The sequence below is a fragment of the Chanodichthys erythropterus genome, chromosome 1 (genome assembly GCF_024489055.1).
Source record: "Chanodichthys erythropterus isolate Z2021 chromosome 1, ASM2448905v1, whole genome shotgun sequence".
Taxonomy (NCBI): domain Eukaryota; kingdom Metazoa; phylum Chordata; class Actinopteri; order Cypriniformes; family Xenocyprididae; genus Chanodichthys; species Chanodichthys erythropterus.
The window spans coordinates 25,773,242-25,792,364 of NC_090221.1; the positions used below are offsets into that span (position 1 = coordinate 25,773,242).

The following is a 19,123-nucleotide window of genomic DNA, read 5'->3' on the forward strand; positions in this document are numbered from 1 at the left end:
TATAGGTCCTGCATTAAAAATAAAGATATGAGTGACAGGTGCACTAACACCTCACAGCACCAGTAACTCCACAACCCTACCTAGTGCAGTTTTCCTCAGTGTTGGCAATGTCTGAAGCCAAAGAAGACATCAGCAGCTGCTCGAAAATCTCACCTTTGAAGAAGACTGTTGATTTTATACTCAAAAAAATGTAAGTAAAATCTACTTGAAATTAAGATTACCTCAGAATGAATTGCTTTGCTAGCACACCCCAGCATTAACCATAAACCAAAACTTAATTATATTACTTTTCATATTACTTCTTTAGTAAAACAAGCAAAATGTAATGTTTTGTTTTATGACAGCTGTGCATGAACACACACTAGACAAATACAGCTGATGTGAATACATCTCCATTTACAGTCAATGAAAGCATGAAGTAATAAAATATATACATTTACTGATAATAGCATAATTAATAAGTAAAGAATTAATAAAAGTAATAATGACAATAATTAAATAAATGCATGTACAAGTCAACAACACATGAAACAAAGCTTTATTCAAATTTATTGATCTAACAATCAGGTATTTACAGTCCTGCTGCCATCTCACACAGCTGTGCTAATTCTGCAGCTTTATTCTGATGAAGCAGCTGATGAACACCTTCATCCATCCTGTCCCTCACTGCTGGGGACATCATTGATCCAGAGGATGAGGAAGACCATGATGATGATCCTCTGAACCCCACAAGCTTGAAGCAGGAGTGGGAGAAGATGTGCGGGACAATCTGGCTCTGCTGTGTCTGCTGCAAACATTCATGTGCTCTCCATCAGCATGACTGAATAAACAGATTAAAACTTTTTACACTTCATTCATGTCAGCATTCATACTTCATTTCATATTTTTACAATTACATGATGATTTCTTTTGTAGCTTCATTACTTTTGTGGTGTAGTGGTCTAAACCGCTGAGCTGGTCAGCAGAAGGTTGGCTGGTTTGATCTCTGCAGCGTCTCCTCCAGTGTGTCCTTGATCAAGACGCTTTACTCCAGGTTACTCCAGCGGGATCATCCCTGTAATAAGAGCACTGTTAGTCACTTTAGATAACAGCATCTGCCAAATGTAAACCTTTTTTGTTAGTGTTTCGAGCACAAATGCTATTTGGGGGCATAAAGGGTTAGTTCACCCAAACAAATAAATTCAGTCATTATTCAGTTGCCTTCACGCTGTTCAATCCCTGTGTTCATTTTTTTTTTTTCTGAACACAAAAGTTGATTTTGATCAAGTTTGTCCAGCTAGTTTCTACAATATCAGTAAATGGAGCCTGACTTCCAGAAGCTTCATGACATTATTTGATGATGCTTTTGAAGCTTCAGTGTATGAACTGAAACCAGCAGAACAAACTTGACCAAAATCACATCCTCACTGTTTTGTCTTTGTCTAGATGCTCTCGCTGGCTCTGGGCTCACTGAGGATGAAGAAATCACACCAACATCAGGTCAGATGAGGCAGTAAGGGCAGGAGGAGTGATGGAGAGTCTCATCCATGACACTGAACCATTCCCAGGATCTGCTGTGGCTCTCCATCCTCAGTGCTCACACACTTCTGGGGACATTTCACATCCTACAAAAATACACAATCATAATATAAAAACAATAATTTTAGCAGTAAAATGTTTTCTGATTTCTGTATTAGAAGTAACAAAATGATCTTTATATTTTTGTTTCAGGTTTTCCTTTTTTTTTCTTTTCTTTTTCCTTTCACAAATGCCACTGTCATCTTTCCTTGTAGGTCCTGCTCCAACACAAAGCTATGCAACAAATGCACTGACATCAAGAATCAGAAAAGTACTGTAATAACTCTGTTTGAAATTACAATAATTAAAATAAACTACAACTTAATATTTAAATAGACTTTGTATTAATTTCTGTCCCTGTAACATCAGACAAGATTCAAGTTTCCTCTGAGATTTATGTGCTCAAATCTACAAATCCTTAAATTTTTAGGTAGTTGAAGATTTGTTTTAACTCACTTTTTATCCAACACAAATTTTCCTTGTTTTATTAAAAGTACTAACGGACAAATAAAAGAGATAACTTATGTCTGTCTAGTTAAGTGTACATTTGTTTATTTACATTAATTGCATTCATGTAATGTAAACAGTGTAGACAACAGTGAATTATATGCTACATAATAGCACATACACACATCACTCATGGAACATAATCCATCATGCATAAGTCATAATACTTTATATATTCTTAATATTTTCCTGTCAGATGTTAAATAAACATTTAGTAAGCATCTTTAAGATGTATCCTCTTCGGAGAATTAAGTTATGTGTTTACTAGAGCTCCCTGTTATCTATACAAAATAAAACATGTTTTTACAGTAAAATCACAACTATACTCTCTAGCATCTTTACACATTCAACAGTTTACTCTACAGTAGTTCAACAAATGTGACTTTAACACAAGAATCGTGTTTTTGGTTTTCAATACTCACATTTGACAGCATCCGCGCCGCTCTTCTCCTCCGTGTTTGATATGACGTATCCTCTCCCGTGGCCTCCTGGGATAGAAAAGTATCCATCGAGGAACACTTCAGAATCTGGGCGGAAGCAGTAGGCCATCCGGGAACTTCTCGACTACTTATTTATGAATACTTTGGTTTCTGACATACTTATTCGCTCGCCTACTGCGTAGGTAAGTAGGCGGTTTCGGACGCACTTTAAGTAGGCGCACGGCCGAATCTCGCGAGAATTATTACGTCACCTAGGTAATTTTCGCCTACTCTTTTTGCTTCTGACATACTTATTTGCTCGCCTACTGCTTTTCCCCTACTAAATAGTAGAGAAGTAGGCGGTTTCGGACGCAGCCATATTTTTACATGCGGATTATTGTGGTGTTGTGCCGAATGAACACAAAAGACAATAATTCCCGAGAGACTGAACTCTTTAATATCCACAAGCAGCGACAGAAAATGTACAACGTTAGCACTCACTCAGAAGAGTACCTCATACGGAAAACAGCCATATACATAATCATAGTCCCCTCTTGTGGCCATTATGTGCACTGCAGTCCAACATTAACTATTGCAGTAAGGATACCACAACTATAGTTTTCGGGAACGAGTTAAACATAAACCATTGATCTCTAAGTACAGCGTCCCTGGGAAGGCCAAACAAAAGTGATTGGACTGCGGGATGAAAATAACACCGTTTCGACGACATGGCGACAAACACACTCTACAAACGCAACTCTTGTGTATTCCTGTGGGCGGAGGTTAGTCAAAAACTGTTTTAGTGACGTCATTAAAGAAGGAAGTAGAGGGATGTAGTCCAAACTGGCCGTTCGATGTAGGCGACTTCTGTTAAATAAAATATCTCGCTTGGCATTGAACTTTGAGCTTTAAAATTTTACAGATTTTATTTATACTCTAACAACAACATTACACACTAACTAAAGTTTGAAACATGGGATCACGAAGAACGGGACCTTTAATATATTTTTGGTTATGAACAATTTATTGTATGTTGTGTGTTATGTGAGTCTAACGTTTTGTACTGGCCAAGTCATGGTTGTCCAAGATGAAATTTCCAGAAATGGGACAATAAAGTATATTCTAATTCTAACATATCAGTTTTTCTTTTTTGGCTTGTTCTTCTAATACCAAATATTATATAGCCCCATAACAAGCTTCTTAGCAAATGTAAGGCCTATAAACCATTATAAAATTTTATGCCTTTTAAGCCATTTTAAACTTTCAGACAAGGTTATATGAAGCCACTGTTTCTACACATTTTCTCAAATGTTTTCAAAAAACCCCAAAAAGACAGATATGACAAAACTATTTTGTTTAACGTGTCATGCCTACAACCTTTAGGTTTAGATGCACACCTCAAAACACAGGTTCATTGAAATGTATTAACTAATTGGTTTTGTTGTACAGAAAAACATTTATTACAGAACAATCTGTATTTATTGAGAATATTTATAATAGATGATTTTGTAGATCAAGTTGTTAATTTATAAGTTAGACCAATTTTAGTTGCACAGATTACTGCTCGACATTTGGAAACAGTACAGCAAGACGATAATGTTTATATATAAGATAATATATAAAAGACACAGGCAAAGAATGCTGACTTCATGATCTATTATTCCTGGCTATCAGTAACTTGCAAGCCACCTTATGGCAAAAATCATATATTAAGGAAATCATATATTACAGCATTCATTAAGAACTAAAGTTCCTTTGCAACATTAGTGAGAAAAGTGATTAGTGAGTGCCTTTTAATATCAGATGAATTAGTTTCTTGGCAGAAAACACTAGATGCATGTGAAGTCAGCAAAATAGGAGGAATTCTTCCTGATGATTCCCAGCAGTTCACTCATCACCCTGTGCATAAGAAAAAGCATGAAGTAAAACAGCAGCCAACAAAATATCTTTAACCCTGTCTGTTATTCAAATGTTTCCAAACATTCTAATTACCGTTTAAAAGCACAGAATTCTGTAGTAAGTCACTACATGGTAAATTTAAATATTCAATACACAATTTTTACCCTTGATTTTACTCATTTCATTAATTTTGTAGGCCTTAAAACTGCTAAGTTTTAAAAGACTTTTTTTCCCCCATCGCCATGATGTTCCAAACAAATGTAAACTGATTTAAAGAAACAATTAAAGGCAAATCAGTGAAACGTGCGGACTGGACCAGACACTCACACTCTCCATGTTGGCAGTCTAGCGCATACGCATGTGTAGACTGTGTTTGGGCCCGTCCACACGCTCAAGCTTCTCAAAATGTCTCCTGGCATTCCGGATGTTGATGAGGGTAGCAGCAGAAGCTGGAAGAGAATAAGAGGCTTTACTCTGGGTCACAATGTGCTTTTCACAAACCTCATTTGCAGTGCAGATGGAGAAGGCACAATTTGGAGGTGTTTTGAAATTAAAGGAAGGATAGTTTCTAGCTACATGCAGGCTTTGAAAGCTGCCAAATCGTTGTTTAAATGAGAAACTGTCAAATACAACACAAGTATGGAGCACCACAATCTTAGGTCCCACATTGTTCTTGTTTTTTCATTACTGTCATTCACTTTTGTCATTTTTACAAGCAGTTTTTGAAATACTTGAAGCAGGAGAGGCTTACTATACTTTTTTTAAGTCTATTCTTTGTCCATTTTTTTTTTTTATCAGCTTTCATTCTTGTCTTCTGTTTATTCAAATAAACCACTGTCAATGATCAGACATACCACTTTATCAATGCCATCATTTGAATAAAAAAAAAGAAGAAAAAAATGGCAGAAGATACAATGGAATATGCTAATGTATCAAACATGGCAGTGATGAGATGGAATGAAGGTCAATCGGAGAGTGTTCCCATGTTAAGAATATAATGCACATTCTGTGACATGGCTTCTTAAATAGTAAAATTAATCACTTAACCCTTAATATATAAATACTGTTCGGTTTCTCGCACAAACTGATTGTTGTGTCTTAGGACATCATTATGTCGTCACAAGCCACAGGGTTTAATTCGGATTTGTCTAAGCAAGTTTTATTTACTCTTATTGTAGAAGTTCCCATTGACATGCATTATTCGACTGACATACTGAAACGGTTGGAGTTAAAAATCATCATTTGTGTTCTACTGAAGAAACAAAATCATCTACATCTTGGATGCCCTGGGGTTAAGCAGGTAAACATCAAATTTTCATTTTTGGGTGAACTTTCCCTTTAACTAGTCAACTTAAAAACTTAACTACAATATGATTCAAGTAACATTCTCTTCTATTCCAAGAGCACCATGCCACAAGTGATCAACATGGTGTTAATGTAAAACAAATTACTTTTTTGTTAAATATCTTTGCAGAAAATATGCATGAAATATGAAAATCTTATTTTAAACATCCTACACACTCAGAAATAATATAAAATAAGACAAATGCTGCATTTGATTGCGCTTTTTCTTCCTATTGTTTTTATGTTTGGTGGACGTGTTTGGCAGTTGCACTCGTGTCTCTCGTCTTTTGCAGCGTTTCACCCATAAACGGCATTGTCAAAATGCGGCGCTCAAGTTAAAAAAAACATGCAAACTTGCATTTAACAACTTTGCTTTTCTTTCCCCCCATTCCACTGCCTGCGTCTTTTTTTCAACGCAATAACACATTTCTGAGTGAACAACCGCTTAGACTAGTGATGTGTTTTAAGTTCATAGAGCATCACACGAGAGCAGTTAATCTTGTGGTCGGATCATTTTCTTCTCTTAATTGTTATCATTGCTGTATGGTCAACATGTCTAATTGTAATGTTTGCTAACTTTTTTATGAAAAAATCATGATTTCTCGATTTAAAAATAATAAAATTGTGGCAAAACATTAAATTCAAATTTATCGAAAAAAATCGGAAAAACCGCCCAGCACTACTTACATTTGAAACATACTAATCAACTAAACAGAAACATCCTTAGGTTCCTTTGTGACTTTAAAAGATCTCCCATTTCAACCCATTACCCCCATGCTTTACACATATTTAATGAACATATGATTAATATTACCACTCTGAGGAATTTAGATAACATATGTCAAAAATAAATGGTTTTCCCCAACATATAAAACCATAGTTGAGTGTAATGTGATATTAATTGGTGGCAAAAACCATTGCCATTCCTGCATGCTGATGCTTACGTATAGACGGGTCTGACATGATCACCATGACGTAAGTGTTGGAAGTGAACACGTCAATAAAGGCAGCAAAGTTAGAGTTGCGCACTTCCATGCTTTGGAAAGAGGCCGCCAACTTGCTGTGGGACAGTAAGAAAGGTCAAAATTACCATGACGTTGTGTTCAGCACTTACAATTACATGAACAGAGTCTGACTGACCTGCAACTCAGCTTGAATTGTTTGATGATGTTACTGATCTTCTCGAAGCGATGAGCATCACGTTGTTCCTTGCACTGATAATGAGAGATCACCTGACAAGACAAGCATACATGTCAAATAACTCAGAGGCAAACTGTGTAAAGCAGCTTCACACAGTAAGTTCTGTTCATGTTCACTTTGCTTTTCCCTTTTTTTGTTGTTTTGTTTGCAGTGTTTGACTGAAGCTGTACAACAGTCAAACAGTAATTGTTATTCAAAATAGAGGTGTCAGAAAAATGACCACAGAAATAACCTGCTCACTATCCAAAGAACTACTACAGTTTCAGACATTTGGTGCTTGCCATTTAGGGTGTCTGGCACCAGCTTACTATGACGGCAGAGAACGGAAGAATGAACATTGTCTCTCTCACAATTTGCATTAGATATTTTCAGATAATCTGGTGTTAAATAATGTTCTGATTCTGGATAAAAAGTCTGTGTTTGATTGAGAACAATGTTTTGTGTTTTGCACATTCACTTATTGCAATTCCTTGAAAATCTGTCCTCAAATCATCCTTTTGTTGGCAGGCAATAAGCCCTCATTGGCAACATGGGGAAAGGTGGAACAAGGCGCGGTTTAGCGGCTTTGGACTCCAATGGCCCACTAAGCCCTATTGTCCATTCAAGTTCCCCTGAAATTTCTTCAGCAGGGATCTGGCAACACCGTAATTAATGAAACTGTTATGTCCACTTTTTCAAAGTGTTGTGAGGCTCAGCACTGCATTTTCAAATGAGGACCTAAGAAACCTCAATTTGTAGTGCTATATCTATGGGACACTATGTGAAACGTGTTGTCTAGACTGACTCACGATGATCGGTTCTGCTCTAATCTTCAGGAAAGCTTTTAACCTTTTGGACATCTCATGTAAATCACAGGCCAAGCGCTGATGAGTCTATACTGAATTGACCCGTTGTCACTTCAGTTGCCTTGTAGATGCTAAACAGAAACATCCTTAGGTTCCTTTGTGACTTCAAAAGATCTCCCATTTCAACCCATTACCCCCATGCTTGGCACGAAAGGTCCATGTAGCAAAGGACAATAGTAGAAAACGAACCAAACACACAGATGTCTGTGTGCATGGTGCACAGGCATGACGTAATATTTATATAATGTAATAATTAAGTTTAGTTTTAGTTTAGTTGACAAATACATTTCAAGCAAGATTTTTAGTTTAGTTATTTTTGACCATGTAAAACTGGACAAACAAAAAATGGCAATATAAATACAACATGAGGTCAGGCCCAAATTGTGGAGCGTAATTTTGAATATATGCAAGTATTGTGTGCATGTGCAATGCATGTAAGCACAGTGTTTCAGTTTAGTACAAACCAGGAAAGTAGCTCTTTCAAAAAGCAAGACTTCATCTGCCTCAATTATCTGAGCAAAGTTGCGCAGGTTGCACTCAAGCTGCTGTACATTAGGAATGAGCTGATAGACGATACTGGACCATGCCTGCAGACACAAACACAGATGATATCATATTGAACTTTCTGACTGTCTTTTTGTGTGTGTGAATTCAAATTTATTCAACTGAATTCTTTATTATTTTGTCCTTTTATAAACCTTATCTTTTCTTTATGGATTCTAGTTATTGATAGCTATATGTATTAATTTAATCATCATTAATTGTTATATTCCTTATGTTGCATGAATATTAATTTACAAGTTACTGACTTCTACTATATACTCTGATATGTTTATTTTCAAATGCAAGATCCTTTGTGTCTCGTCTGTGCTGTAAGATTAAGTGGATGTTTTCCTTTGGAATTAAAGGGTTAGTTCACCCAAAAATGAAAATTATGTTATTTATTACTCACCCTCATGTCATTCTATACCCGTCAGACCTTCGTTCATCTTCAGAACACAAATTAAGATATTTTTGATAAAAATCCTCTATTGTCAGCAAGATAACTAACACTTTCAATGCCCAGAAAGCTACTAAAGACATATTTAAAACAGTCCATGTGACTTCAGTGGTTCAATATTAAATGTTATGAAGCGACGAGAATACTTTTTGTGTGCCAAAAAAAAAAAAAAAAAAAAAAAATTATGAATTTTCAACAATATGTAGTGATTGCCAATTTCAAAACACCACTTCGCTTTACAAACCAAGCTTTACAAATCTTTTGTTTCGAATCAGTGGTTCGGATTGTGTACCAAACTGCCAAAGTCACGTGAACTATTGAAATTTTGAAACATTTATGACCTAACGTTCACTGAAAATAACATGATTTTGGCACTCCGTACCACTGATTCGAAAAAAGATTTGTAAAGCTTCGAAGCAGTGTTTTGAAATCGCCCATCACTAGAGATTGTTGAAAAGTCGTTATTTTGTTTTTTTGGCACACAAAAAGTATTCTCATCACTTCAGATTGAACCACTGTAGTCACATGCATTGTTTTAAATGTCTTTAGTAGCTTTCTGGGCATTAAAAGTGTTAATTATCTTGTTGGCAATAGAGGCCTCACTGAGCCATCGGATTTCATCAAAAAATATCTTAATTTGTGTTCCCAAGATGAACGAAGGTCTTACGGGTGTAGAACAACATGAGGGTGAGTAATAAATGACAATTTTCATTTTTGGGTGAACTAACCCTTTAATTACGTGATGTACCTTCAAAATATGTCTGTTTCCATCTCTGCAGACATGAGAATGCAAGATCTGTGATATTCTCAAAGGTCTTAAAGATATTAAAACCACAATTGCTTATTCCATGTGCCTTACAAGGACCATGGTGACCTAAAAAGACCTGCTAGGGTACATTTTGTCTTGAGTGCATCATTAAATGGTTGTAAGAGAAGTACATAGAACTTCAATAGGAACTTTTCCTTGTCACTTCCTGTTACATACAGTAGGCACAGCATATAAAATGTTTAGTTTCAGAAGACTCAGGGCTTCTTTTGCTGCTTCATCCCTTTTTCCTCTCATTGCATTCTGCAAATATCTTCTTTTCTTTTTCTATACTCTCATCTTAAACTTCATCTGTTAGATACAATACTTTGGATATTAATACTTAGATTTTTTTTATTTATTTTTTTTTTATTTAATCAAAATTGTTATTTCTTAATTAAATTTGATCTCTGAGCAGGTGCAGAGAAATGCACAAGGTCTTACTTTATACAGCGTCTCATCCCAAATAGACGTTCTAAAGCAGGTGCAGGCCAGTGGGCGAGACAATCTTTTCAGGTCCTCCTCACGCTCTTTAAATATCTAAATAAATTAAAAGACATTAATTAGCATGGTTTATGTCAATTTCATTGTAGTCTGAACACACTCTGCATGGACTTGTTTCAGACTCATTACAATAATGAGAATGAGAATTTTTTTTTTTTTTTGGCATTTCAGTAATGACAATTTGAATGCAACATGCTTTTGTGATGTACGAAAATACTTTAATGGCCCTAAAATAGGCTTGGTGTAATACAAGCAAAATATATATTTTTTTCTATTTATTCCTGGGATGCCACTTTATTATTAGGTGGTGTCTTTAACTACTAAGTACTTACATAAAAAATATAGGTACAATGTAATTATTGTATTGATGTCGTATTGCAAAATACTTGCTGCTATTGAGTTGGATACAGGTAAGGATAGGGACAGGTTTGGTAGTATGGGTAGGATCAAGGGTGGGTTAAACGGTGTGTAATTTGTGATGAAATTACAGTGTAATTTTAGATGTAATTACAGAAATTACATGCAGAGATTTTTAAAATATAAGTACAAACATAAGTAAAATATAAGTATATAAAGTAAAAACAATTACATACTAACTGCATTGTATGAAATGATTCATTTAAATCTTAGCACACAGTAGTTAGAGACATTTAATATAAAATGGGGACATTGGGAATTGGTATTCAATGTGACCCGGACATGTTCTTGCAAGCAAGTTTCTTGAGATTAACAGTCAAGGAATAAAAAAAAAAAAGAAAAAGAAAAAAAAAAACAGCCTCAAAAAAGGAAATTCACACTCATGTCGTACCAAGTCTCTCTGATCCTCCTGGACCAGGTCCATCTTGTGCACTAGGCAGAAGATCTTTGCATCAGGCGAGTTCTGCAGGATGGCTTCTAGACACGACTGGTAGTAATGCATATCTTTCTCTAGCTCTCGGCTCTCCACATCAAACACGTAGATCAACACCTCTACATTGCGAAAGATGTTATCTCTCTGACTCGTGAAGTAGTTTTCCATGAAAGTGTCCTGTCTGTACAATTCACAATTATAGATGAAGCAAAAAAGTAAGCATCTTCACAAAAGCCATCCAACAAAGCTCTTTCATACATGGGGCTCGTGACACTCACCCACCGCAGTCCCATAGGTTCAGCACCAGATTGCCCAGAAATCGCACATGAGAGTGCTCCACATCAACTGAAATGAGAAAATGCCAGCTGATTTTAACCTTTCACTGATCAATAAACACATCAATGATATTGATTTGGTTAAACATATGCAAGAGCATCTGAAAAGAAAACATCCCAGGGCTCTCGCATCTCAAAACGATGAGGCGGCAATGTAATTTGGATTATTGCAGTGAAGTTTTACACAGCACTAGACTACGGTTGTCAGTCTCATATTTTGTGTTTAATACGGCTGTGTTTATTTAAACCTTTCTCTGATCGATAAACATATCAATGATATTGATTTGCTTAAAGCTGCAATATGTAAAATTTTTGCAGTAAAATATCCATTGAGTACTTACAATATCCCAAATGTTTCCAACTATTTGTAAATCATAAGAAAATTGCTATTTTAACCAAGGACGCGGGATGTGTGAGGGAGTCGTCCGTCAATGGCGTCATATCCGTGTTACCCTCAGTTTCCGGGTTTATTTTGTAGAAACCATGGAAACACCAAAGATGCTTGAATAAATTACATGTTTTAATAGACAAGGGAACAACTGTTTGGTTGTATTTATAGACAGACAAGTAATTATTGTTATACAGCTCAACACGTTTAGTCTTATTGTTTAAAATAAATCTAATTTTCTTGATTTTTTGCAAGTACCATGCTTTACCATGCCTCAGAGAAAAACACTATTTTGTCAAGTAGTTAACATTGCATAGTCAGATGCAGCATTATTTTTAGTAACAGTAATACAGAATTTTCTATCATACAATACGTTTTAAAATTAATTGAATGCTTAGTGCAGTGTGCAACAAGTGTCTCACAGCAGCTGCCAAGCGAACGCACAGAGTACCGTTATAACATAATTTTCAACACACTCAAATGTATTTAATATGATAAACAGAGCTGCGTTACCTCATATGCTTGAACAGAAAAGCGGAAGCAGTGCCGGCGACTGTGGCATAATACAAGTTCCGCTGCTCACGAGGCTTGTGTTGCGTTCGTCTCTCATTAACAATCACTCTAGCGGCCTCGTTCAGCTCCCACAACACTCTGTCCTGCTCTGCTTCATACATACATTAGCTACGGTTGTCAGTCTCATATTTTGTGCTTAATATGGCTGAATTCATTTTGACCTTTCACTGATCAATAAACACAATGATAATGATTTGTTTAAACGTTTGAACTACGATCCAGGCACAATATATATGTCATGAAAGATAATGTATGTTGATATATTATCATTTGCAACTCTCCAAGTCTTGAAAAAATGTTATATCTTATGCAAGTATACAGTATAAATTAAAAGAAGTATGATTTAAGCCACTGAGTAGAACGATGCAGAAAACTGTCCTAAAATAGGATTTTTTACAATCTGTTAGTCTGTCAGTAATAATCAGCATATGACCAGTAAATGTTTTAATGTGTTTTGTGAAATTTTCTCCTAATCTGCAGCTCTCAAATCTCATTTGCATTTTTGCTAAACATAAAGCTGTGATAACAAAACATGCAAGATCAAACAGAGTATGGCGTCACTAAAGCAAAAATTCATGTATCCTGAGGTGTCGTGCAGGTTTGGAACAAAATTAGTTTGAATCAAAACATTACAGAATTTGCATTTTTTTAAAACTATTTCTTGTAAATGTCATACTTGTGGCTCCAAGGCGGCGAGTGTCTCTGGCGATGTAATTGGCAAATATAATTGACCTCATACTTGTCTTTCCTGATCCACTTTTACCCATCAACAGCACCTGCAAAAAGAGCAGAGGGTCATTTCAGCACCACATTCACAAGGGGACAGCAGGAATCAGTTATTTAACTACACGCTGTCAATCATGGTAAAACTTAACAGTTTTATGGACACCACCATGTTTGATAAACCCTTTTGTTTTTTTACTGATTTCATTATTATTATTATTATTTTTCCGCCCCAAGTGTCTGGCCAACCAAAACCTTAAGTCCTAGAAACATCAAATTTGGCAGGATGGTCCCAAATGCCCCCCCACTACTCAGGTGCACACACTCAACATATTTGGCACTATAATAAGTATTTTTATGTTATTGCTTATATCTCCACAGCCATATAGGTTACAATCAAAATTCTTTTTTCCCTCTGATTCTCTGACTCAAGTTCAACAAAACATATCTCAGATTTTTTGCCATGCATAAAATTATTCTGCCATTTTTTACTTTTTGATAAACATTATTTTTCAAACTCCTTCTAGACCATTTGTCCAATTAATACCAAATTTTGTATGTATCATCTAGAGACCCTCATGACAAAAAGTTGTCAAAAGAATTTGGATTCATTAAATGGTTTTTAAGATATAATTTAATAAGTGTATGGCACCATGGCTACAAAATGAATGGGCTTATATCTTCTAAACAGTTTAACTAATTAAAATTCTTTTGATAACTTTTTGTCACAAGTGTCTATAGATGATACATGCACACTTTCGTGTGAATAAGTCAGGTAGGAGGAGTTATGCTGCGTTCCAGGCAGGTTTTTGAGCCCGTAGGTCACAACTTTAAATCACGACTCGCGACTTTGTAGCATTCCAGTAAAGTCACGCCAAACTGCGTAAAAGTGTAAACAAACCAACATGGCGGACCGTACGGGGCTTATGCTCATTAACAATTATTTCTATCTTATTTGAGGGAAACAGAGGAGGAAAACGGCGCATAAGGCAAGAGAAGCTGTTAAACCTTTTATTTTACGTTATTTTACCGTGCACTTGCATAAACACTCCATCCGTATGGACTGCCATTGTTGTTTCGCGGGCTATGTGACGTCCGAACCCGTAACTGGGAGCACATCAATCTAGTACGAGTTCACGGGTGGGAAGTTATGGGTTTGACTGCCGTTCCAGTGCACTTTCACGGGGTAGAAGGTTGGAAAAACACGGGTTATGGGTTGCCTGGAACGCGGCATTAGAAAGATATTTTGCCAACTCAAAATGGCAGACGGACTACAACATGTTGTAATAATGTTGTCCACTAGAGGGAACCACAGGATAAGACATCTATTTTTTCTGTTTGAACAAATGAATCCAAATCTCACAGAACTTCATAAACATGATACTAGGCCATTATACTAATATTGTCCACCAGAGGAAGCCACAGGATAACACATCCTTTTAGATCTCATAGTCTGTGTAAATGGTTCAATATATTGATTTGACTAAATGCACATAAATTCATTATAGATTCATAAAGTTTAATAAAGCCCAAAACTGTGTAATGCTTATAGATCATTTAATGTTTATGTTGGTTGTCATAGATACTGAGTATGCCCTTGTTTGTCAACATGGTTCCTGATTAGTTAATTGATTAGTTTCACCTGTGTCTAGTTTAGTACCTCATTTTGTATTTATAATAATAATACATTTTATTTAAAGGTGCCTTTCAAAACACTCAAGGACACCATACAGTAAAAAGGTAGTTATAAAACAAATCGAAACAATACAAAAAAAGCAATAGCTAACATACAATATTTAAAACTGGTCAGAGAAAGCTAATTTAAATAAATAGGTTTTAAGACGTGATTTAAAAGTAACCAGACAATCACTTTGTTGTAGGGATAGTGGTAGAGAATTCCAGAGACGAGGAGCAGCACAGCTGAACGCCCTGGACCCCATAGTGACTAAATGAACAGAAGGTACAGCAAGAGAACCAGAGGAGGAAGATCAAAGTGTACGCATCGGAGTGTAGATGTGGAGCAGTTCGGAGAGATATGAGGGTGCAAGATTGTGAAGAGCTTTGAAAGTGAGAAGTAGAATCTTGTACTCTACCTGGTATTTAACAGGAAGCCAATGTAAATGATAATAGAAGAGAATTACAGTAATCAATGCGTGAGGTGACTAGAGCGTGTACAAGAATGGTTGTGGAATTGGATGTGAGAAACGGACAGAGACGGCTGATGTTCCGTAGGTGAAAATATGCAGACCGAGTAATATTGTTTACGTGTGTTTCGAAAGACAAAGTACTATCCAGGACGACACCCAGACTCTTAACCTAAGAAAATGGAGAGATTATAGAATTATCAATTGAAATTGAAAAGCTATTGGATTGGGACAAATTGGATTTAGTGCCAACAAGAAGAACCTCTGTTTTATCAGTATTCAACTTGAGAAAATTGTGTGAAAACCAGGATTTAATCTCTTCTAAACAATCTGAGTACTCAGTTTAGTTCAGATCTTTGGTGTTGCCTGTTGAATGGTTGATGTGTAATGCTCCTGTGGTTTTTCCTGTGCCAAAGATTTTTTTTATTGTGTTAAGTAAAAGAAGGATTACTGCTGCATTTTTATCCAAGCATTCATGTTATCCAAGCATGTGATCCAAGCATTCATGTTCTGTCTTTGACTAATAATATTGAAAATATGTCAAGTAAACGGACATGATTACTTATATTGCTGTCAATTTAAAATGAACACCATTTTATATCCATGAATCAATTTATCAATTCTTCAAACAATTTATTCTCTGTAGTATCATGGTGTTGCTGGAGTAGAGCAGGCTGAAATAAGTGATTTCCTTTAATATGAACATTGGGCAGGAAGATGTGCTTTTTTTCTAAATCCAAATAGATCAGTTGTATAACTTAAAGTGAAACATCAAGAGTCAGTGTTATATAACAGTGTGGTTAAACTTACCTTCTTCTTCATGGCTGTGCTGGACATTTCCCTGCTCAACTTCACTTTACCACTGTAAACTACTGTAATATGAAGATAATCAACACCTGCAACAAGACCATAATACACATATCATCAATCTTCTCTCTGGCTTATTATCAATCAGGACTCTCAGGACTGTATTCACTTAAAACTCTATAGATTGTGTTCTAAAATTTTCATCAGTCACATGTCACTGTGGGGCTTCTCATTTAGCAATATTCTGATGGGAAAATTTTTATTCTATATAACTGACAAAATCAGAAAAATTTGCTGAGATTTTCTGCAGATTCTGGTAGTTTTTTTTTTTTTTTCAGACTGTTCACGTGACCTTTTAAATGTGGTCTATATCAAGACCCATTTACACCAGGCAATAGCCTCACAAACATAAGGTTGGTTCAACTTCAAATATGATCAGTTAGATTTGCCATTTGTAAATAGAGGAACTGGAAATGGAGCCAGGTTGAGTCAGACACTGCTTCTTGTAGTGATGCTTGTGCAGCGTTAGCTTTCTTTATAGCAAACATATTATATTAGATGTAATATATTCTCAAATAAACAAATTGGTACCTTGGAATTATAAGGTTCTATCTGAATTCTGAGCAGTTTTGAGATATTGAGCCTCAAAGATTTTACATTCCATACTCCTTTACAGAAAGACCCTTTTTGTTTTCTTTAAAAAAAAAACAAACAAACAAACAAAAAAAAATAAGTTAACTCAATTTTTACAAAAATGTCAGATAGAACCTTACAATTATGAGGTGATGAAATGTTTCTGATGTTTTCATCTAGCAACAGAGTTTATTGAACTGTTGTATGAAACCAGTGTTACATTTTCAATCGTGATGGTTTTATTCAGGATATTCAGGAAAACTGTAGGCCTACTCTTGGTCATGTAATGTTGCTTAACTGTATCATATGTTTTAAATCTAAAAACTCAAGTGTTAATGTCAAGCCATGTGTAACCATGTCTTTTTATCACCTCTCTTCAGCTCTTTATATTTTGCGTGATAGTTAGCTCCCTGTCATGTGACAACAGAGCGCCATGAAAGAGAGTGAATGACTGCTAATATTAACCAAACTAAAATCTGCTTTAACTTAAGAATGTAAAGATGAAGTTTAATTGGTTATGACAGAACTGAACTGACAGAACAGTGGACCGATTACTGCATCAGCTCACAGCAGGCACATACTGTGCAGTAATACAGTGAACGTTTTGAAGAGAAATGAAAACAGGTTGCACCTCAACAATTATTTGCACTCGCACACATTACATTACAAGATTACATATAATCATATTAATAGAACATATTAAAGTTATATATATATATATATATATATATATATATATATATATATATATATATATATATATATATATAAATGCAGACCAGTAATATGTAATAAGAAAATAAAAGATTTGATTTCATGTCAACAGTTAAAATGTGTAAAATGAAAAGCACTCATATGATCATTTGCCAAGTCAAAACAAAGTGCATATGCATGTCTGAAACTTAAGTATGACTGACGAATGTAATCATTTATTAAAACTGATTCGTGTCACTGTCAGTGAGCCTAAAATTGAAGTGATCACAACTCAAATGCAATTTATCACTGAATAATCCATTTATACACAAGCTCTGGCACTGCCTCAAAAGAGAGTGGCTGCAAGTGACCAAAATGAGTGTGATGGGGAAAAAACATGATCAAATCTACGGCACAGGTACACTATTTAAAAGTGGCAACCTGCAATTGTTATCTTAGGGAGCTTTTTCTACATGATCTAACCCTTAAATTTAATTGTATCACTGTAACCTCATGTGTAGGTTGATTCAGTGATGTTTAATATAGGACTAACTGTCCTCTTGTTTTCTGTCTGTCCTATCATGATGTCAGTGAAATTAAATGTGACGAAAGTTACTTGATTTGAGCACTAAAAATTCCCTTTGAATTGTTATTTTCACCAGACAGAGTTAGAAATTTACTTGCACTATTAGAAACTTTAGTACTACATGAAAATAAATGAAATTCTTCAGACAGACAGATAAATTATGCTTAAGACTTTCCAAGAACTAACTCTGAGACATTTTGCATTTACTATTTAGCACAGTGGCGATTTCTAGTGGATGTATATGGTAATTTTTTTTTTTATCAGGTTCACACACGGGTGTCAATCAGACTAATAGGTCAAGTACATCATCATCATCAAATTGTTCAGACAGCAAAGTCTGACAACAACAGAGTGTCATAATTCTTTTGCCTTAATTTTGTTTTCTAATGTGTAACCTACCAACTTCATTTTTTGAAAAGTAAGCCATCGTTTATGCCAACGTTACATGCTACTTGGTTTGAACATTTGTATAATACAAAAACAATCGAAAACATTTGTGTGTCTTAAGTGTCCAAATTAATTCTGAGGGCAGAGGCACACTCTGGCTTTGTAAGATTTCGTTTTGGTTTGGCACTTCCCGCTTATGACTTATTCAGATCAGAAATACCATATGAAAAAAATGAAGATAGCTCTTTATTTTCCTCTGCTGAAATCGGTAGCTCTACACTAGCGCTTTGCTAAATACGACAGAAGAGTCCAAACAGAATAGACGATTGCTGTAAACGTGGGTAATGTTGGCAAATAATCACATACCTTAAACTCCCCATCGATGTTTTTCTCTAGTTCGCGAATGGTGACTATGAGCACGTGACTAATTGCTGCTGTCTCGCGATAGGCTTGTTCGAGATGCAACGCCACTGCGCAGGCAGATCGGCGTATGACAACAAAGTACCGCGAGAGCGATTCAAAAGCATAACGAGTCGTATGCTCTCCAAACGCTCTCGCGGTACTTTGATGTCATACGCCGATCAGTCTGCGCAGCGCCGATGCATCTCGAACATGATCTCGAACAAGAGACGTGAAGTCGGACACTTTCTGCTTCCCGTAGTGACACTCGCGCTGCGTTTGCATACTTTATCACAGCTTAATTGAAATAAATGCAATCGTTGTCAAATAGCTACACAGATGTTTCAAAGGCATTTTCATTCAATACTTTATTCTTGTACAGACACTGTTAGCAATACATAAAGTTCAACATAAGCATACTATTTAAATATCAAAGAAGTGGGGTCTACGTTTTTATCTGTTATATTTTGATAAACATGACAAGATATAACATCGATACTACATGAAAAGAGCTTTAACTGTTAT

The 19,123-nt window shown here is 35.7% G+C and overlaps 1 protein-coding gene across 4 annotated transcripts; it reads right to left on the minus strand.

Moving 5' to 3' along the window:
- Positions 1-522: 522 nt before the first annotated feature.
- Positions 523-18,634, minus strand: rraga (Ras-related GTP binding A). Of its 4 annotated transcripts, XR_010895579.1 has the most exons (14): positions 18,566-18,634; positions 15,904-15,989; positions 12,903-13,002; positions 11,209-11,275; positions 10,889-11,111; positions 10,021-10,116; positions 8,236-8,358; positions 6,867-6,958; positions 6,671-6,786; positions 4,710-4,831; positions 2,487-4,382; positions 1,451-1,604; positions 925-1,054; positions 529-820 (listed from the first exon to the last, which is right to left on the minus strand). XR_010895579.1 is itself a non-coding variant. In XM_067390860.1 (11 exons), the coding sequence occupies exons 2-10, from the start codon at positions 15,928-15,930 to the stop codon at positions 4,728-4,730; spliced, it is 948 nt and encodes a 315-aa protein (XP_067246961.1). In that variant the 5' UTR covers positions 15,931-15,989; positions 18,566-18,634; the 3' UTR covers positions 1,408-4,382; positions 4,710-4,727. The 4 variants fall into 4 exon arrangements, 1 of the variants encoding a protein (XP_067246961.1); XR_010895578.1 differs by having other exon boundaries at positions 523-820; positions 1,451-4,382; XR_010895581.1 differs by lacking the exons at positions 15,904-15,989; positions 18,566-18,634 and adding an exon at positions 15,198-15,247 and having other exon boundaries at positions 523-820; positions 1,451-4,382.
- Between the last annotated feature and the right edge of the window lie 489 nt (positions 18,635-19,123).